Below are 17,206 nucleotides of genomic sequence, written 5' to 3'. Positions count from 1 at the left end.
ACAACTCTTCATAATTACAACATGTTTATACATCATGATCACCATAATCAATGATATTTAATAATAATAATAACATTGGTATTTGTTAAGCGCTTACTATGTGCAGAGCACTGTTCTAAGCGCTGGGGTAGATACAGGGTCATCAGGTTGTCCCGTGTGAGGCTCACAGTTAATCCCCATTTTACAGATGAGGTAACTGAGGCACAGAGAAGTGAAGTGACTTGCCCACAGTCACACAGCTGACAAGTGGCAGAGCCGAGAGTCGAACCCATGACCTCTGACTCCGAAGCCCAGGCTCTTTCCACTGAGCCACGCTGCTTCCCATATTTACTGAGTGCTTACTGTGTGCAGAGCACAGTGCTAAGCAGTTATAGAGATTACTTTCAATAATAGTCACCTCTAGCAGAGACCGGTTTTAAGAGGAAAGTTTGACCTAACCACAGATATCTTTTAAAAGGATGCTGAAGGATCCTATGACTAGATAAACTATTCAACTAGCTCTCTTTCTCGTTTCCCTGGATTTTTCAGAAGCTACAGGTGTATTCCTCTCTATTCCAGGATGCTTAGATTATTGACTATACAAAATGTTTTAACTTTCAAGATTAAATGAAAAGGAAATTAATTATATAATAAACCTTTTAAAATAACAATTAACAGTGCCTTTTCATCAGAAGGGTCAAAGTTCCTAGCACTTTCAGACCCTGACCAAATTTATAAATATTTATGCAATGATGTGTAATCAGGGCAACCAGTAGTGGTTACCTCAGTTACCTCATCTGGAAAATGGGGTTTAAGATTGTGAGTCCCACGTGGGACAGGGACTGTGTTCAACCTGATGATTTCTGTATCTACCTTAACGCTTATAATAGTGCTTGACACAGAGTAAGCGTTTAACAAATACCATCATTATTATTGTTATTATTATTATCATTACCACAACGGCAGGTACTGGTCCAAACCCCCAAAACAAGAGATCTACTAGGGACTTACCAGAAGACTGTAAAACTGCTTGATGAGGACAGACACAACCCTCAGGAGACGCATGCAGATGGGGAAATATGGTTTTTCAACTGGTGCTGGGGAAGAGGAAGCACTGGAGCCTTGGCGGAACTTGATATTGGGGGAGAAGAGCTTGATCACGAGTGGGCAGACCCTCTCTTTAAGAAGGAAACTAAATTCTTGATGCTGTTGGGAAGAAAAAAGTTCCTGATGCATAACAATCCCAAAACATGAAGCATCTCTACTTCTCCTACTCCCTTCTGCGTTGCCCTGGCTCCTTTCATCCATCCCCACTCCCAGTCCCACAGCACTTATGGATATACCTGGAATTTATTTCTTTATTTATGCATATTAACGTCTTTCTCCCCCTCTAGACTGTGAGTTCATTCTAACAGGGAATGTGTCTGTTTATTGTTATAATGTACTCTCCGGCAATGAGTACGGTGCTTTGCACACAGTCAGCACTCGATAAATAGAACTGAATGAATGAGTGAATCCGGGCCAGTGTTGTGACCAGTGTTCACGTTTCTTCAGCTGTCCAGCGCAATGATTAAATGATTATTGCCCAACTCTCTGAACCAATTTACAGAGTTCTTGAAAGCAGCAGAATTTCACTAAGCAGCATCCCGAGTGTCGACCAGATCCGGAAATACCAAGACTAAGTTCACGATGCGCAAGTGATGAATTGGGAGTAGACCAGAACCCTTGTCTGACTTCCTGGGGGTCATGCTCATTTATTTTCTGTAGGACGCTCTTGGGCAAATATCTCCAAAGATTAAAGAAATGAAAGTGGTATTACCCATATGTGGGTGAAAATTTATAGCCGGATACAAAATATGGTTCATTTATTGTATTTTATTTCACTGCACCAGAAAAGTAACTCTTTGCATAGAAAGAGAGCAGAAGGGGATCCAGTTGGATCAATTAAATGGAGAGCTAGCTGCACCAGATGCCTGCAAGGTTGCTGGCCTTCACAGAGCTCAAGGTTGCCACTGGCTAAAGGCACTCATTTCCACAAAGGGGAAAACCCCCCTATTGATTTTTTTTTTTTGGTCTTCAAGCAGTCACATGGAAGCTTTGGATATAATCATGGACAAGGATCTATGGTCTGAAGAGTTTTTGACACTTTTTAAAGTGGACAACATTTCAGAATTATTCTTAAACTATTTTGAAGTGAGAAGTTGGAGTTATCTTGTTGGTGCAAGATCTGGAATACAGCTTACTTGTAAGAACACTTGAGGAAAATCATTGAGGACTGATTCCAGAAGTTCAAGGCCAAATGTCCGAGTCATTTCTGTCATACCTACTAGCCAATATGGGGCATCGGCATTAACCAACTGACACAGATCCTGAGAAAAACAAACAGAATTTCCTTCATTAGGGCAGAGTGCTAAATTTCTGGGATTCTCTAAACATAAAATTAAAATACGACCTCCCCTCTTAGAGAACGGGTGAATGTTTTTTCTACTTAGGAAGGTCAATTTTGAAATAGAACCTTTAAAAAAAAGCAAACAAAAGCTGCCTTTGAGAACAATTACTTAAGTATATTTGACACAAGTCAGAAGTGTCAAATGAAGATTTCATTATCATTACATTTACCACATACATAATAGAAACAGATTTTATTCTTCATTAGAAATACCTGGAAAAGCATATAGGCATCTTTAGCGCAAGGCTTGAGGGTACTGACAGATCTTCTATTGCTATTTCCTTGAACCGGTAACGGCTGCTCAACAATATCTGAAATCAAAATTGTAAGAATTTATATTGATATTTATTTGGTCACCCGTATTCTTCTCGGTAGTAGAACAGTAAACATATCAAAGACGATACTATTGTCCCCCCCAAATAATCAATCGGTGGTATTTACTGAGCACTTACTGTTAGGAGAGCTCTATCCTGAGAGCATATTTGACCGACCATCTCTCTCCCCATCTTCAGAGCCCTACTAAAATCACACCTCCTCCAAGAGGCCTTCCCCGACTAGATCCACATCGCTCCGATTCACCCTCCCTTCTACGACGCCTATGCACTTGGATCTGTACGCCTCACCTGATGTACATCCCCTCTGTAGCTCCCCAGCACTTAATATCCCTACATTTTCCCATTCCTCCATCACTGATTTATTATGTCTGTTTCCCCCTCTAGATTGTGCGTTCCCTGTGGGCAGGGAATATGTCTACCAAGTCTCTCTTCCAAGCATTTAGTACAGGGAGGGAGGTCAGAATCAATCAAGAGTATTTACTGAGGACTTACTGTACCCAGGACACTGTACTAAGCACTTGGGAGAGGACAATCCGTGCCCACAAGGAGCCTACTGCCTAGAGAGGGAGACAAGTTACACGTAGGAGAAATGGTGTTGTATTACGTTATGTACATAGGTTCTTTGGGGCTTCGGAGAGAGTAACGAAAGGGTGAAAGGGTAACCGATCCAAGGGCACAGGTGATCCAGAAGGGAGGGGAAACAGGGAGAGGAAATGAGGGCTCATTCAGTGACAGACCCCTTGGAAGAGCTATGCTCTTCGTCCGGCTTTGAGGCCGGGGAGAACGGTGGTCTGTCAGATATGAACATCCAAGCCGGATGGAGGGCTTGGGCAAAGGGGCAGTGATGAGACGGATGAGATCGAGGTACAGTGAACAGGTTGGTGTTAGTATGGGCTGGGTTGTTGTAGGAGAGCAGCGAGGTAAGGTAGAGGGAGGAGAGCTGATTGAGTGCTTTAAAGTTGTCGATGGTGAGGAGTTTTTGCTTGATGCTGAGGTGATGGGCGACTACTGGAAGTTTTTGACAAGTGGGGAGACATGAATGTAACAGTTTGTTTTTTTAGGAAAAATGATCCGGGCAGCAGAGGGAAATAAGGACCAGAATGGGAGAGTTAGGAGGAAGCGAGGTCAGCGGGGAGGCTGACGCAATAGTCAAGATGGGATATACTATTAATTTATTTATACTAACGTCTGTCTCTCCCACTAGACTGTGAGCTCACTGTGGGCACGAATGTGTCTGTTTGCTTTCATACTGTACTCTGCCAAGTGTCCAGTACAGTGCTTTGCACACAGATAAGCCCTCAACAAATAAGACCGAATATGTTAAATGCCTGTATCAGCATGGTAGCAGTTAGGATGGAGAGGACGAGGAGGATTCCAGAGATGTAGTGAAGGTAGTAATAACAATAATAATAATGGTACTTGTTCAGCGGTTACTACATGCCAAGCACTGGGGTAGAACTGATAGGGTTTGGCGACTGAAAGAATGCGGTAGAATGAGAGATGTGTTCGAGAGAATGCCATGGCTGTGGGCTTCTAAGACAGGGAAGAGGGTAATATGGCCAACAGTGATGGGAAAGTCAGGGGGAAGACCAGGAGTTCTCTTTTGGACGCATTAAGTCTGGGGTGTCGGCGGGACAACCCAATCGCGAAGTCATGAAGGCACGAGGAAGCGTGAGACGACGGAGAAGGAGAGACGCTGGCTTGCGTTTCAGGGAGGGCAGAAGGGAGAAGGACAGCGTGAGTTGTCCAGAAAACCGGGGAAACACTAAGCAAGGGGCCCTCTTACCTTTCTGTCGTTCGTCTTCGGCCACCATCCTCTCAAACACCACCGTCACCACTTGCCGCACCGTAGCGGCCGCGGTGTTGTTTGTGATATTGTCTTTTGTAAAGTGCAGTCGAAAGCAAAGCACGATTGCCTGAGAAAGATTTCCGCGAATGGAAAATGATTTTAAAATGTGAACCGTACTTCACCCGAGACAACCAAAAAATTCTCTCTACCTGCTCAGTCAGAAAGAATGGAACGTCTCCGCGTTCTACTGGAAGTCTGCAAATGCACCGAAATGTTCCGGCTCTAAACGAGGCTCATGTGAAACGAAACAACTCGAACATTAAGTGTGCAGAAATGGTTACCTGAGCTCTCGTGGCTCAGGTCTGACTGGGCCTATGATGTTAATGCATCGGCATATGGGATCCCCAGAGAAAGCAGAATATACTCAATCACGTATCCCCGCTCTTCAAAACATAAAATACAAAGACTGAATTGAAGCTGATGTTCAAAGAGAACCCCAGAGGACAGGCCCAAGACCTTAGCGAGGCTAGTCTTGGGTTTATCTATCAGGAAGCCTGGAAGCTTTGTTCTCCAGGTTCCCTAGCAACCCCAGAAAAGAATCCTATCCTTGATAAAATAACTCGGCCCGATTCCCATCTTTGGAGGAACTTCCATTTAGTTGGTGCTTGTGACCATCCAGAACTTTTCAAAAGAACTCAAACCCATGAGCTGGGTCTGGCAGATTCACTTGTTAACGAAAAGGGCAATCAGTCAGGTCTAGCTGCACTGCCGGGTCCCAAGTTTTATGAAAAAGGGTGGTTTCTCTAGGAAAAGCATCAAAATGCTCTTCGGGTGCTCATGCCTATTCTTAAAATGAAGACTCTTAACATAAATGCCCTATATTGGCACCTTTCTTGCTTTCTTGGAAAATACATCCAGTTCATACTGAGTCTTCTCTCTACCACTGACTCAATAACTCTGCGAGCATCATTTCAATGTTACAATAGAAAAACCTTATAACCCCAGAGCACACCCTTTTTTCCACCCCCACACAGATATCTACTGCTTCTGATCTAGGATCTGTCTTATTAAACTGGTCAATCGAATGGATCTCATCTGCAACACACTGGCTGCAATAAGATATAGGGAAATCTGCACAAAATATTTTTGTTTCCCCTTTACTAACCGACTAGCATGACCTTCAGTGATAATAAACCCTGTTAGGATGGCGGGTTGGTGACTCGGAGGTGGGGAGAGGGGGTGCGATCCTCGGTTACTACGTCTCGGGGGCCGGTGCCGCGTCATACTGGTGTCGACTGTGCTGGAGGGACAGGAGAGGGAAGAGGCCACCGGAGCTGCCCCAAGGTCTGGTGGGAGCCTGTCGCCCCCCTCTCAATTCCCTGAACTTTCTTAAAGGGGGATCCAGTCACCGTCACCTGGACGGGCAGATCAGACGTTCCTCCCCACACCACGTGGACCATTTGGGGGTCTCCCGGCTCTTAGCTGGAAAAGGCCGAGTCCCACCGGGACAACCTGATTCCCCTGTGTCTACCCCAGCACTTAGAACAGTGCTCGACACATAGTAAACGCTTAACAAATACCAACATTATTATTATTATTATTATTATTATTATTATTAGACCAGAGCTGAGATTCCCCCTGGCAAAATTATAGCCTAGCTCCTCACCGGGGGGAGGCGGGTAGGACTACCTTCTGGCTTCGGATGACCATCTGACAGGCCCGATTCGGACAGCCAACTCACATTTACATTCTGACGCGAGAACCTCCTTTGGAGAAGTGATTCCCCGCCAAAGTCCAAAGGGGAACGTTGAGAGTCAGTTTTTCAAGGGAAAAGATCCACTGCCAATAAGCATGCTTTATACAGTGAATTCAATCCCACGCTGATATAAAGAGAAGGTCAACTCTGAAAGGAGACTTCAAGATACAGCCAACAGGGGCCCCATCCGAACGGCAATTACTTGCAAATGTTTGCAGTAGGTTTACAAGTAGGCCATTCCCTCACTCTCCTGGGGTTCCAGGTTCAAAGGTGGGGGCAGGCGGGGGAAATTCTCAGGAAGCGTCTCTCCCCAGAGTCCAGGCCTTCATGGAAGTGAGGGGATGCCTCGGTCCCACCTCTGACCACGGGAATAAGGGGTAGGAGGGCAAGAGGGTCTCTCAGATACCACCCCAAGGTCAGAAATGAGACCCAGGCATTCCCCACTTCTTAGTTTTCTGAAAAAATGGGGGGATGCCAGGTGGGCTTTGTCCAGAATCCTGCTAGATAGACAGAGGATAGAGTTTGTCGTTTATCGCTTTAATGAAGAATGTTCAGACCTAAAAAAAAAAACGGGGAGAGGGCAAGCACAGCTATCTATTTTATCTCAGAGGAGACGAGCAGTCGGCATGCCCGATAAAAACTCATACTCGAAAGTGGAGATTCAACAGTATTCCATTCAATAGTATTTACTGAGTGCTTACTATGTGCTCTGCACTGATGCTAATATATCGGCACCGCCTGAAAATATAAAGGCATCTAGCTTAAGAGGAATAATGTAGTCAATCAATTGTATTGCTTGAGCGTTAACTGTGTGCAGAGCACTCTACTAGGCACTTGGGCGAGTACGATAAAAACAATAAGCAAACACATTCCCTAAATGGACCTTCCTTTAAGCTTCTCCCAAGAAGTGGCTCAGAACTTTCTATGGGTTGCAAAATAAGAACGATGATGTCTCCTTGGGAGGCTCATTCAAAAGCGGCCAAACCACAACGAAGCCCTGACAGAGGAGTCTCTAGTTCTGATAAAAGCGAGCCTTTCTGTTTCGGCGTTTGAAGCCGGTAGAGCACGTCATGAAAGCAGGATACTAAGTAAAAGAGGTTTCCCACCTTAGAGAGTGCTTCATCGTGAACGACCGTGTTGGTTGTTAGAAGAACAAGAACGGTCTGAAGTAGCTTGAGTTCTTCAAGACTATTTTCCATCAGCTGCCACAGCATATTGATAACATTTCCAGCTGCAGCCTAAGAAAGTGAGATCATTGGAAAATCATAAAAGCAAATAAGATACCACGGGAATACAAACTTACCCGACATGTGCAAATTCCCAAGGAAGCAAAACCGGACACGCTCTGACCAAACCACTGGAACTTGAAGCAGCAACATCAATCAGTCCAACAGTGGTGTTTATTGGGTGCTTATAATTATTATTTTTAATAATAATTTTGGTATTTGTTAAGCACTTACTATGCGCAGAGCATTGTTCTAAGCACTGGGGAAGATTTAGGGTAATCAGGTTGTCCCACGTGGGGCTCACAGTCTTAATCCCCATTTTACAGATGAGGTGACTGAAGCACCGAGAAGTCAAGTGACTTGTCCAAAGCCACACAGCTGACAGGTGGCGGAGCCGGGATGAGAACTCATGACCTCTGACTCCTAAGCCCGGGCTCTTTCCACTGAGCCACGCTGCTTATCGAGTTGGACACGGTCCCTCTCTCGCATGAGACTCACACTCTTAATCCCCATTTTACAGATGAGGAAACTGAGGCCCAGAAAAGTGAAGTGATTTGCCCAAGGTCACACAGCAGACAAGGGGCAGAGTCAGGATTAGAACCCAGGTCTTTCTGAGTCCCAGGCCTGTGCTCTATCTTTGTGCTTTCCAGGACAGCACACAGTGTGGGTATTCTGTCTGCCCACATTCAGGTAGAGTATGAATTATCCCTAAATGGCAGGTTCTGTTTGTTCAGTTTTATCTGACTTTTTTTTTTTCCACTGAACTTTTACTTTGAAAGCAAACATCCCACCCGAAAATGAAACCTGAATTATCACCTCCCACCAAGAGTGGAGTTTGCCGGGATCAGTATCTAAAGGTTCTTGGGTTGGGTGGAGGGGCTGCAATCTCAGGGGGGAAGCAAGCAGCGCTCCTAGCTTAGTGGCTAGAGCACGGGCCGGGGAGTCAGAAGGACCTGAGTTCTTATCCTGGCTCTGCCATGTGTCTGCTCCATGACCTTGGGCAAGTCACTGGATTTTTCTGTGCCTCAGTCACCTCAGCTGTAAAATGGGGATCAAGAGTGTGAGCCCCATGTGGGACAGGGACTGGGTCCAACGTGATTTACTTGTATCTAACCCAGCACTTACAACGGTGCTTGGCCCAGAGTAAGCGCTTAACAAGTACCACAATTATTATTACCTGAACCCCTGGGGGAGGGGAGGGGCAAGCTGAATAGGACGAGGTGGACCGCCTCCACCTCACAAACCTTCCTCCAACCTTTAAAACCTGCTCTGCCAGGACGTGACTTAGTGGAGAGAGCACGGGCCTGGGAGTCAAAAGGACCTGGGTTCTAATCCCGGCTCCGTCACTTGTCCGCTGTGTGGCTTTGGGTAAGTCATTTCGCTTCTCTGGGCCTAAGTTCCCTCAACTGGAAAACGAGGATAAGGGTGTGAACCCCATGTGGGATGGGGACTGTGTCCGACCTGACGAACTTGCATAATAATAATAATAATAATGTTGGTATTTGTTAAGCGCTTACTATGTGCAGAGCACTGTTCTAAGCGCTGGGGTAGATACAGGGTAATCAGGTTGTCCCACGTGAAGCTCAAAGACTTAATCCCCATTTTACAGATGAGGTAACTGAGGCACAGAGAAGTTAAGTGACTTGCCCATGGGCACACAGCTGACAAGTGGCAGAGCCAGGATTCGAACCTGACTCCCAAGCCCGGGCTCTTTCCACTGAGCCACGCTCTACCCCAGTGCTTGGCACCTAACAAGTACCATAATTATTACTATTATTATTAACTAGAGGTGGGGTGCTTGGGGCAGATGGACCGTAGAGTATTTTTGTTTTGTGCGGGCAGGCGGTTGCCAAGTCATGGGAGTCGTCGGGGGAGGTGAAGGTTTAAAAGCCCACATTTTGTGCAATGCCCTACCCGACCTGACTATCCAGTACAGTGCCACGCACGCCGAGGACGCAGACTCTGGTTTGCCGGCTGGAGATCTTGCAAGATTAAGCAAGTGATCCTATCACATGGCTCTCTCTGAAAATCAACTGAGTGCAACGGGGTAGACTACCGCAGCAGTTTCCTGGTGCATTAAACTCATCACGCTCTCTTCCGAGACAGAAAGATCGGTCGCATACGAGAGGATAGAATATTGAGGTACAATAAACACCACGTCGGCCTTACCTCAGAGACCACTTCGTGTGACATGAGCCGCTGAATGGCTGCCAGACACAGCTGAGTGATCTTTGGTTCCTTGGTTCCACAACCCATCAGAAAAGGCTGAACCACCTCCGAGCTATTTTCTTTCAGGGCTTTGGAAGACAAATAATAAAAAAAAAAAAAAAGGAGACTGTGAGCAACCAGCAGAGCTTGGACTAAGGAGACACACATCTAATATTTGTTTTCTGGGAGAACATTCTTGATGGAGACTGAATTTTGAAACCAGGTGCTAAACCCAGTCGATGAAGTGGACTGCTCCGGAGAAACGGAGGCTTCTAAAATTTTCCCCGTGCTTTTAGTCCGCCACTTCACTCTCCCGCTCGATAAAAGTCTTCAGCTTAATCTGGTTTATGTTTAGGGTTCTCATGATCCGGTTGGTGCTCTTAACTGATTCCAAGAAAATAGTGTGTTCATTCATTCATTCAATTGTATTTATTGAGCACTTACTGTGCGCCAAGCACTGTATTAAGTGCTTGGGAGAGTACAATTTAACAACAGACACATCCCGGACTACAACGAGCTTAAGGGAAAGGGTGCTAAAGTTGATTTTCCCAGAGAGAATGATGTAAGATGCATTAAGCCATTTTTACAGAATGAAAAAAAATTGATCAAAATAATAAATATGTATTTTAAAAGGCGATTAAAAGTGCAGTATAGTTACATGAGCAAATAACACCGTAAAAACATTTCGATAATAATGGCTCTTGAATTTTTTGTTGTTGTTGTGGATACACGTGTAAATATGTACCCTCTAGACAGTAAGCTTATTGTGGGCAGGGAACACATCTACCAACTCTGTTGCACCCAACTATAACGCTCTGCACAGAGTAAACGCTCAATAAATACCACTGATCGATTACAGTACTTTTAATCGTATTTATTGAGCGCTTATTGTGTGCAAAGCACTGTACTAAGCGCTTGGAAAGTACAATACAGCAACAGAGCAGTTAATCTTCCAAGTGCTACATATCATAACCTAGTGAGTTAAAAGGCGCTCTGGGTCAGTGCTTAGAACAGTGCTTGGCACATAGTAAGCGCTTAACAAATACCGTCACTATTATTATTACGAATTCTAAGTTGCAGAGGGTTTTCATTTCGACCAAGTCAGTCAAAATACTTCAAAGGGAGGGGAAGAGACCTACGTAAGTAAACTTTGCAGTTATCTCCAAGTGAGGCTGTGGTTGTGCCTTGGACTCTGATTCACGAGGAGCCTGAAATTCTGCGCTTCTCTCTACTGACTTTCGTTATCTTTGGGGTATTTGGCTTCGTCCCTTATGCTGTTTGAATGTTTCACTCCTCCCTAAGTGTCCGTCTCCAGTCCGCATATATTCATAGATCGTGAGCCCTTTGAGGGTCTAATTCTCAACTGCGTGCTCTTTCCCAGTACCTGGTACAGTGCTCTGCACACAGTAAGCACTTAATAAATACCTGTACGGCTACTACTGATCCCAAATGAAGGGATGCCAAAAAAAAATAGAATTAAAATTCTACAGTTCTATATGAAGGAGTTCTAAACGATAAGAGTGGCTGTAATCAGACTGCCATTCATTCGATGAATGGTATTTATTAAGTGCTTAAGTAGGTCCCTTCCCCTCTCTTTGAAGTATTTTGATTGACTTGGTAGAAATGAAAATGCGTGCCATTCAGCACACTGTTCCACTTTTGGTCCAAATCACAGGCAATACAGCTAGGCCAGGCTAGGCTGAGGGGAAGAAATAACCAATGCCGTACTGATCTCGCTGCACCGGCAACATCGTTAAACTGCAGGAATTTATATTTGGGTTTCCGGCAATAATCCTATAAAGATCTCGTGGGCCTACAGATTCAGGAAAATAATAATGTTGATATTTGTTAAGCGCTTACTATGTGCAGAGCACTGTTCTAAGCGCTGGGGTAAATATAGGGCAATCAGGTTGTCCCACGTGAGGCTCACGGTCTTAATCCCCATTTTACAGATGAGGTAACTGAGGCCCAGAGAAGTTAAGTGACTTGCCCACAGTCACATAGCTGACAAGTGACAGAGCGGGGATTCAAACCCACGACCTCTAACTCCCAAGCCCGGGCTCTTTCCACTGAACCACGCTAGTCAAGTGGAGAGGGCATGGGACGGAGAACCGGGAGACTCGGAGTTTAGTCCCGGCTTCGCCACTTGCCCGCTGTGTGACTCTAGGCAAATGTCACTTGGCTTCCTCAGTTCCCTCATCTGCGGAAATGGGGATAAAATTTTTGCTCTCTCTCGCTCTCCCTCTAAGACCGTGAGCCCCAGGGTCTGGGTCCGATCTCCTTATCTTGCATGTTCCCCGGCGTTGAGCACAGTGAGGGAGAGCTCTCTGTGCCTTGGTTCCCTCATTCATTGGCTACAGTGTGATCATCTTTTACGAACCACAGCACATGTACTTCACAGAGAAGGAGAGTGGTTTAGTGGAAAGAGCCCGGGCTTGGAAGTCAGAGGATGCTGATTCTAATACCGGCTCTGCCACCTGTCTGCTGTGTGACCTTGGGCATGCCACTTGACTTCTCTGAGCTCAGTTACCTCATCCGTAAAATAGGGATTAAAACTGTGAGACCCACATAAGATGACCCGATTAGTCTGCATCCACCTCAGCAATTTGAACAGTGCTTGGCACACAGTAAGCGCTTAACAAATACCATCATTACGATTCAATACCATTTTTTCAACAAAAATGGTTAGACTTTGAGCCCGTTATTGGGCAGGGATTGTCTCTATCTGTTGCCATATTGTACATTCCAAGCGCTTAGTACAGTGCTCTGCACATAATAAGTGTTGAATAAATATTAGTGAACGAATTGATTCTTGATTCTATTTATTGCTATCGTTCTTATCTGTCCGTCTCCCCCGATTAGACTGTAAGCCCGTCAAAGGGCAGGGACTGTCTCTATCTGTTACCGATTTGTACATTCCAAGAGCTTAGTATAGTGCTCTGCACATAGTAAACACTCAATAAATACTATTGAATGAATGAATGAATGCATAAACAAGGTAAGTTCTTAATAAACACTGTCACTACCAAATCGTGTAAGGGAGGCCGAAGGGGCAGGTCCTGGAAGTCGGAAAGGATTTTGGGGCCAGAAGCAGAAGGGCCACAGCACAAGTTAGGGGCTCCAGGACCCCCATGGCAAGGTTGTCCCTAAAACCCCCAATGCTCACCCCTAAACCCGATGCACACCGCGGGAGGAATCTGCTCAATGGGAACAAATTTCTAATAATACTTTGGGAAAACATCTGTCCCAAGAGGCATCCCCTAATTATTATTATTACTACTAATTATCATAATAATTATTATTATGGTACTTTTTAAGTGCTTACTACGTGCCAAGCACTGTTCTAAGCACTGGGGTAGATACAAGGTAATCAGGTGGGACACAGTCCCTGTCCCACACAGGGCTCACAATCTTAATCCCCATTTTACAGTTGAGGTAACCGAGGCCCAGAGGTGTGAAGTGACTTGCCCGAGGTCACAGAGCAGACAAGTGGTGGAGTTGGAATTAGGTCACGAGCTTCTGACTCCCAGGCCCGCGCTCTAGCCGCTAAGCCATGCTGCTTCTCTCTCTTCAGGTGTGTCGTCAACCCAACCACCAACCTTTGAGCGCTTATGTTCATAAATAATCAGCATGCACGTATACACTCCTATTCAGACACTAGACACGGTTCTGCTATAATGCGTGTTCTCAAAATGTGATATGGCTAGCACACAATTAGGGGACTAGGGCACATTCTACAAGGAATCTGTGGGCTGGGTGTACTGAAATTACTATCATTACTGTTATTATTATCATTGTAGTACTTGTGCATATCACATGCCAAGGACTGTAGTAAGTTCAAGGTGACGGATACAAGTTAATCAGGTCCCTCATGGGGCTCACAGTCTAAGTAGGCGGGAGAACAGGTACTGATTGTTGATTCATTCATTCAATCGTATTTATTGAGCAATTACTGTGCGCAGAGCACCGCACTAAGTCTTGGAAAGTACAACTCGGCAACAGATAGAGACAATCCCTACCCAACAAGGGGCTCACAGTCTAGAAGGGGGAGACAGACAATAAAACAAAACAAGTAGACAGACATCAATAGCATCAAAATAAATAAAATTATAGGTATATACACAACATTAATACAATAAATAGAATAATAAATATGTACAAATACACACAAGTGCTGTAGGGTGGGGAAGGGGGTAGAGCGGAGGGAGGGAACCGGGGCGATAGGGAGGGGAGGAGCAGCAGAGGAAAAGAGGGGGGTTCAGTCTGGGAAGGCCTCCTGGAGGAGGTGAGCTCCCTGTAGGGCTCTGAAGAGGGGATGAGAGTTAGTTTGGCGGAGGTGAGGAGGGAGGGCGTTCCAGGCCAGAGGTAGGACGCGGGTCAGGGGTCGACGGCGGGACAGGCGAGAACGAGGCCCAGTGAGGAGGTGAGCGGCGGAGGAGCGGAGTGTGCGGGCTGGGCTGGAGGAGGAGAGAAGGGAGGTGAGGTAGGAGGAGGCAAGGTGATGGACAGCTTTGAAGCCAAGAGTGAGGAATTTCTGTTTGATACGGAGGTGGATGGGTAACCACTGCATATTTCTGAGGAAGGGGGTGACCTTCCCTGAGCGTTTCTGTAGAAAGAAATTCCCTTCCCACCTTACCCTCACTCTCCCAGCATTTATGCACATACAGCCTTACACTCTGCCGCTTCTCAGCCTTCAGGGCAGAGTCCTGTCTGCAAACCCCATTGCATTCTGCTCTCCCAAGCATTTAGTACAATGCTCTGCACACAGTCAACACTCAGTCAACCCCATTGATTGGTCAAGTCTAAAACAGAATTCCGGGTCCTGTGCGTTATAATCCATCAACCAATCGGTGGTACTTATTGAGCACTTCCAGTGTGCAGAGCACTGTAATAATAATAATAATAATGTTGGCATTTATTAAGCGCTTACTGTACTAAGCCCTTAGGAGAGTAGAATTCGGCAGAGTTGGTAGTCAGGTTCCTCGGCTGAACCAATAAATTCTTCATCCTGACCCTCTCATTAAACTTGAGCCTCTAGCTCAGAGCCAACAATGCATCAGAGCCTGGTTAAGACAGAAGGGTGCATGAGGAGGGGAGAATAAGCCAGTCACAGAAGGGAGAGCTAGTGAAAAAGAACCACAGGGCCTACGCTTGGGGGAGGGCTTAGCGTGGGCTTTCTTTTCCAGGCTCCTTAAAGAGGTGGGGGTGAATCACAGCCTTCAACAATGCAGTCAGTTCTTCACGCTGGAGTGCACAGCGCAGCTATAGAAGGATTAGTACAGCGCCTGGCACATCCTATGCGCTTAACAAACGCCTCGATTGTTATTATTATTATTTTCAGAAGGGATGACTTGCTGAAATCGGGGTTCTCCCAAGGCAGTGGCCGTGCCAGACGATGACCTCTCCCCACTGGGGAAGCAGCCGGTGCAGTGGCTAGATCACGGGCCTGGGTCTCAGAAGGTCATGGGTTCTAATCCTCTGCCACTTGTCTGTGTGACCTTGGGCAAGTCACTTCACTTCTCTGGGCCTCGGCTGCCTCATCTGTAAATTGAGGATTGAGACTGTGAGCCCTGTACCGAACAGGGACGGTGTCCAACGTGATTTGCTTGTATCTAGCCCAGTTCTTAGTACAGTGCCTGGCACATAGAAAGTGCTTAAAAAATACTACAATTATTATTATGCCAGGGAGGGTATCTTCAAGATCCACCGAGACCAGGTGTGACCCTTCCCCAGGGAGCCGCGACCGAGTCGCCGCATCTCCCCTCCGGCCCGGGGCAGGTCGGGGAAAAACACGGTTGCCCCTTACCTAGATTCAGGATGGAATGGACCCCATCCCGACAGTGGGGATGGGACTAAAAAAACGCCTTAGGATGGGGACTGTGTTTCTTTCTTCCAAGCACTAAGGACAGTGTTCTGCACACGGTGGGTGCTCAGTGAGGACCACTGACTTGGGATGGTGCGTCGGAGGGTGGGGGCACTGGAGCCGACACGGGTAATGGGTTTCGGCAGGGAGTGAGAGAGGAGGGCAGAAAGAAGAGTTTATCGCACCATTAAGCAGAGTGGAGAAGGACAACGGGCTAGTCTTCCCATCTGTCCTCGGGCTGAACTTCCTTGGCCTAGGAAAGAGTGCCCGGGCCTGGGAGTCCGAAGGACGTGGGATCTAATTCCGGCTCCGCCCCTCTTCTGCTGTGTGACCTTGGGCAAGCTGTTCCACTTCTCTGGGCCTCAGTTACCTCATCTGGAAAATGAGGATTAACACTGTGAGCCCCATGTGGGACATGGTCTGTGTCCAGTGTGATTTAGCTTGTATCTACCCCAGTGCTTAGAACAGTGCTTGACACATAGTAAGCACTGAATAAATATCATCATTCATTCAATAGGATTTATTGAGCGCTTACTGGTTTTTTTTTGTTGGAATTTGTTAAGCGCTTACTCTGTGCAAAGCACTGTTCTAAGCGCTGGGGAGGATACAAGGTGATCAGGTTGTCCCACGTGGGGCTCACAGTCTTCATCCCCATTTTACAGATGAGGTAACTGAGGCCCAGAGAAGTGAAGTGACTTGCCCAAAGTCACACAGCTGACAAGCGGCGGAGCCGGGATCTGAACCCATGATCTCTGACTCCCCAGCCCGTACTCTTTCCACTGAGGCAAGCGCTGCTTACTATGTGCAGAGCACTGTACTAAGCGCTTGGAATGTACAAATCGGTAACCGATAGAGACAGTCCCTGCCCTCTGACGGGCTTACAGTCTAATCGGGGGAGACAGACAAGAACAATAGCAATAAATAGAATCAAGGTCATCATCATCATTATTATTACCGTGGAGCCTCAAGTCCTGGAGCAGGGGGCTTTCAAGTCTTTACTTTGGGATTTGGAGAGTCAGGTGATCTAATTTACTGAGTGCTTACTGCGTGCAGAGCACTGTACTAAATCCTTGGGAGAGTACAATAGAACAATAATTCCCTACCCATGACGAGCTTACGGTCTAGAGGAAATGGGGGGTGTGGGGGTGACTGACCCACGTAGACTCTCAGGGTATGGGCAGAGCCCAATCCCCCGTCAAAAAGCCTGCTTTACAGTCCCAATCAGCAGCAGACCCTTTTGTGCTACAGAGAAATAAACCTGAGGGGATCCTGCAGCCAGAGCACAAGTGCTCACGCACTTCGGGCAGAAAGAATCGCAGAACGTCCAAAATCCTTCTCGTCTGAGGCTTTACTTGGAGAAGCAGCATGGCGGAGCGGATAGAGCATGGACCTGGGAATCAGAAGGTCAGGGGTTCTAATCCCGGCTCCCTCACTCGTCTCCTGTGGGACCTTGAGCAAGTCCCTTCGCTTCTCTGGGCCTCAGTTTCCTCGTCTGGAAAATGGCGATTGAGACTGTGAGTGCCCCGTGGGACAGAGACTGTGTCCAACCCGGTTTGCTTGTATCCACCCCAGCGCTTAGTACAGTGCCTGCCACCCAGTAA

At 46.5% G+C, this 17,206-nt stretch overlaps 1 protein-coding gene across 5 annotated transcripts in view; it reads right to left on the bottom strand.

Moving 5' to 3' along the window:
- MON2 (MON2 homolog, regulator of endosome-to-Golgi trafficking) overlaps positions 1 to 17,206 on the bottom strand; it is a 157,532-nt gene that overhangs the window by 105,410 nt on the left and 34,916 nt on the right. For all 5 annotated transcript variants that reach the window (XM_029053129.1, XM_029053141.1, XM_029053136.1 and 2 more), the window contains 6 exons: positions 9,704 to 9,831; positions 7,415 to 7,546; positions 4,550 to 4,679; positions 2,642 to 2,739; positions 2,223 to 2,348; positions 991 to 1,185 (listed from right to left, as the gene is read on the bottom strand). In XM_029053129.1, coding sequence (XP_028908962.1) covers positions 991 to 1,185; positions 2,223 to 2,348; positions 2,642 to 2,739; positions 4,550 to 4,679; positions 7,415 to 7,546; positions 9,704 to 9,831 — 809 coding nt within the window. The remainder of the gene's footprint in view (positions 1 to 990; positions 1,186 to 2,222; positions 2,349 to 2,641; positions 2,740 to 4,549; positions 4,680 to 7,414; positions 7,547 to 9,703; positions 9,832 to 17,206) is intronic.

Source organism: Ornithorhynchus anatinus, chromosome 2 (genome assembly GCF_004115215.2).
Source record: "Ornithorhynchus anatinus isolate Pmale09 chromosome 2, mOrnAna1.pri.v4, whole genome shotgun sequence".
Classification (NCBI taxonomy): domain Eukaryota; kingdom Metazoa; phylum Chordata; class Mammalia; order Monotremata; family Ornithorhynchidae; genus Ornithorhynchus; species Ornithorhynchus anatinus.
Note: the sequence above shows the minus strand (reverse complement) of the source record. Positions and strands in the feature narration are given on the sequence as shown.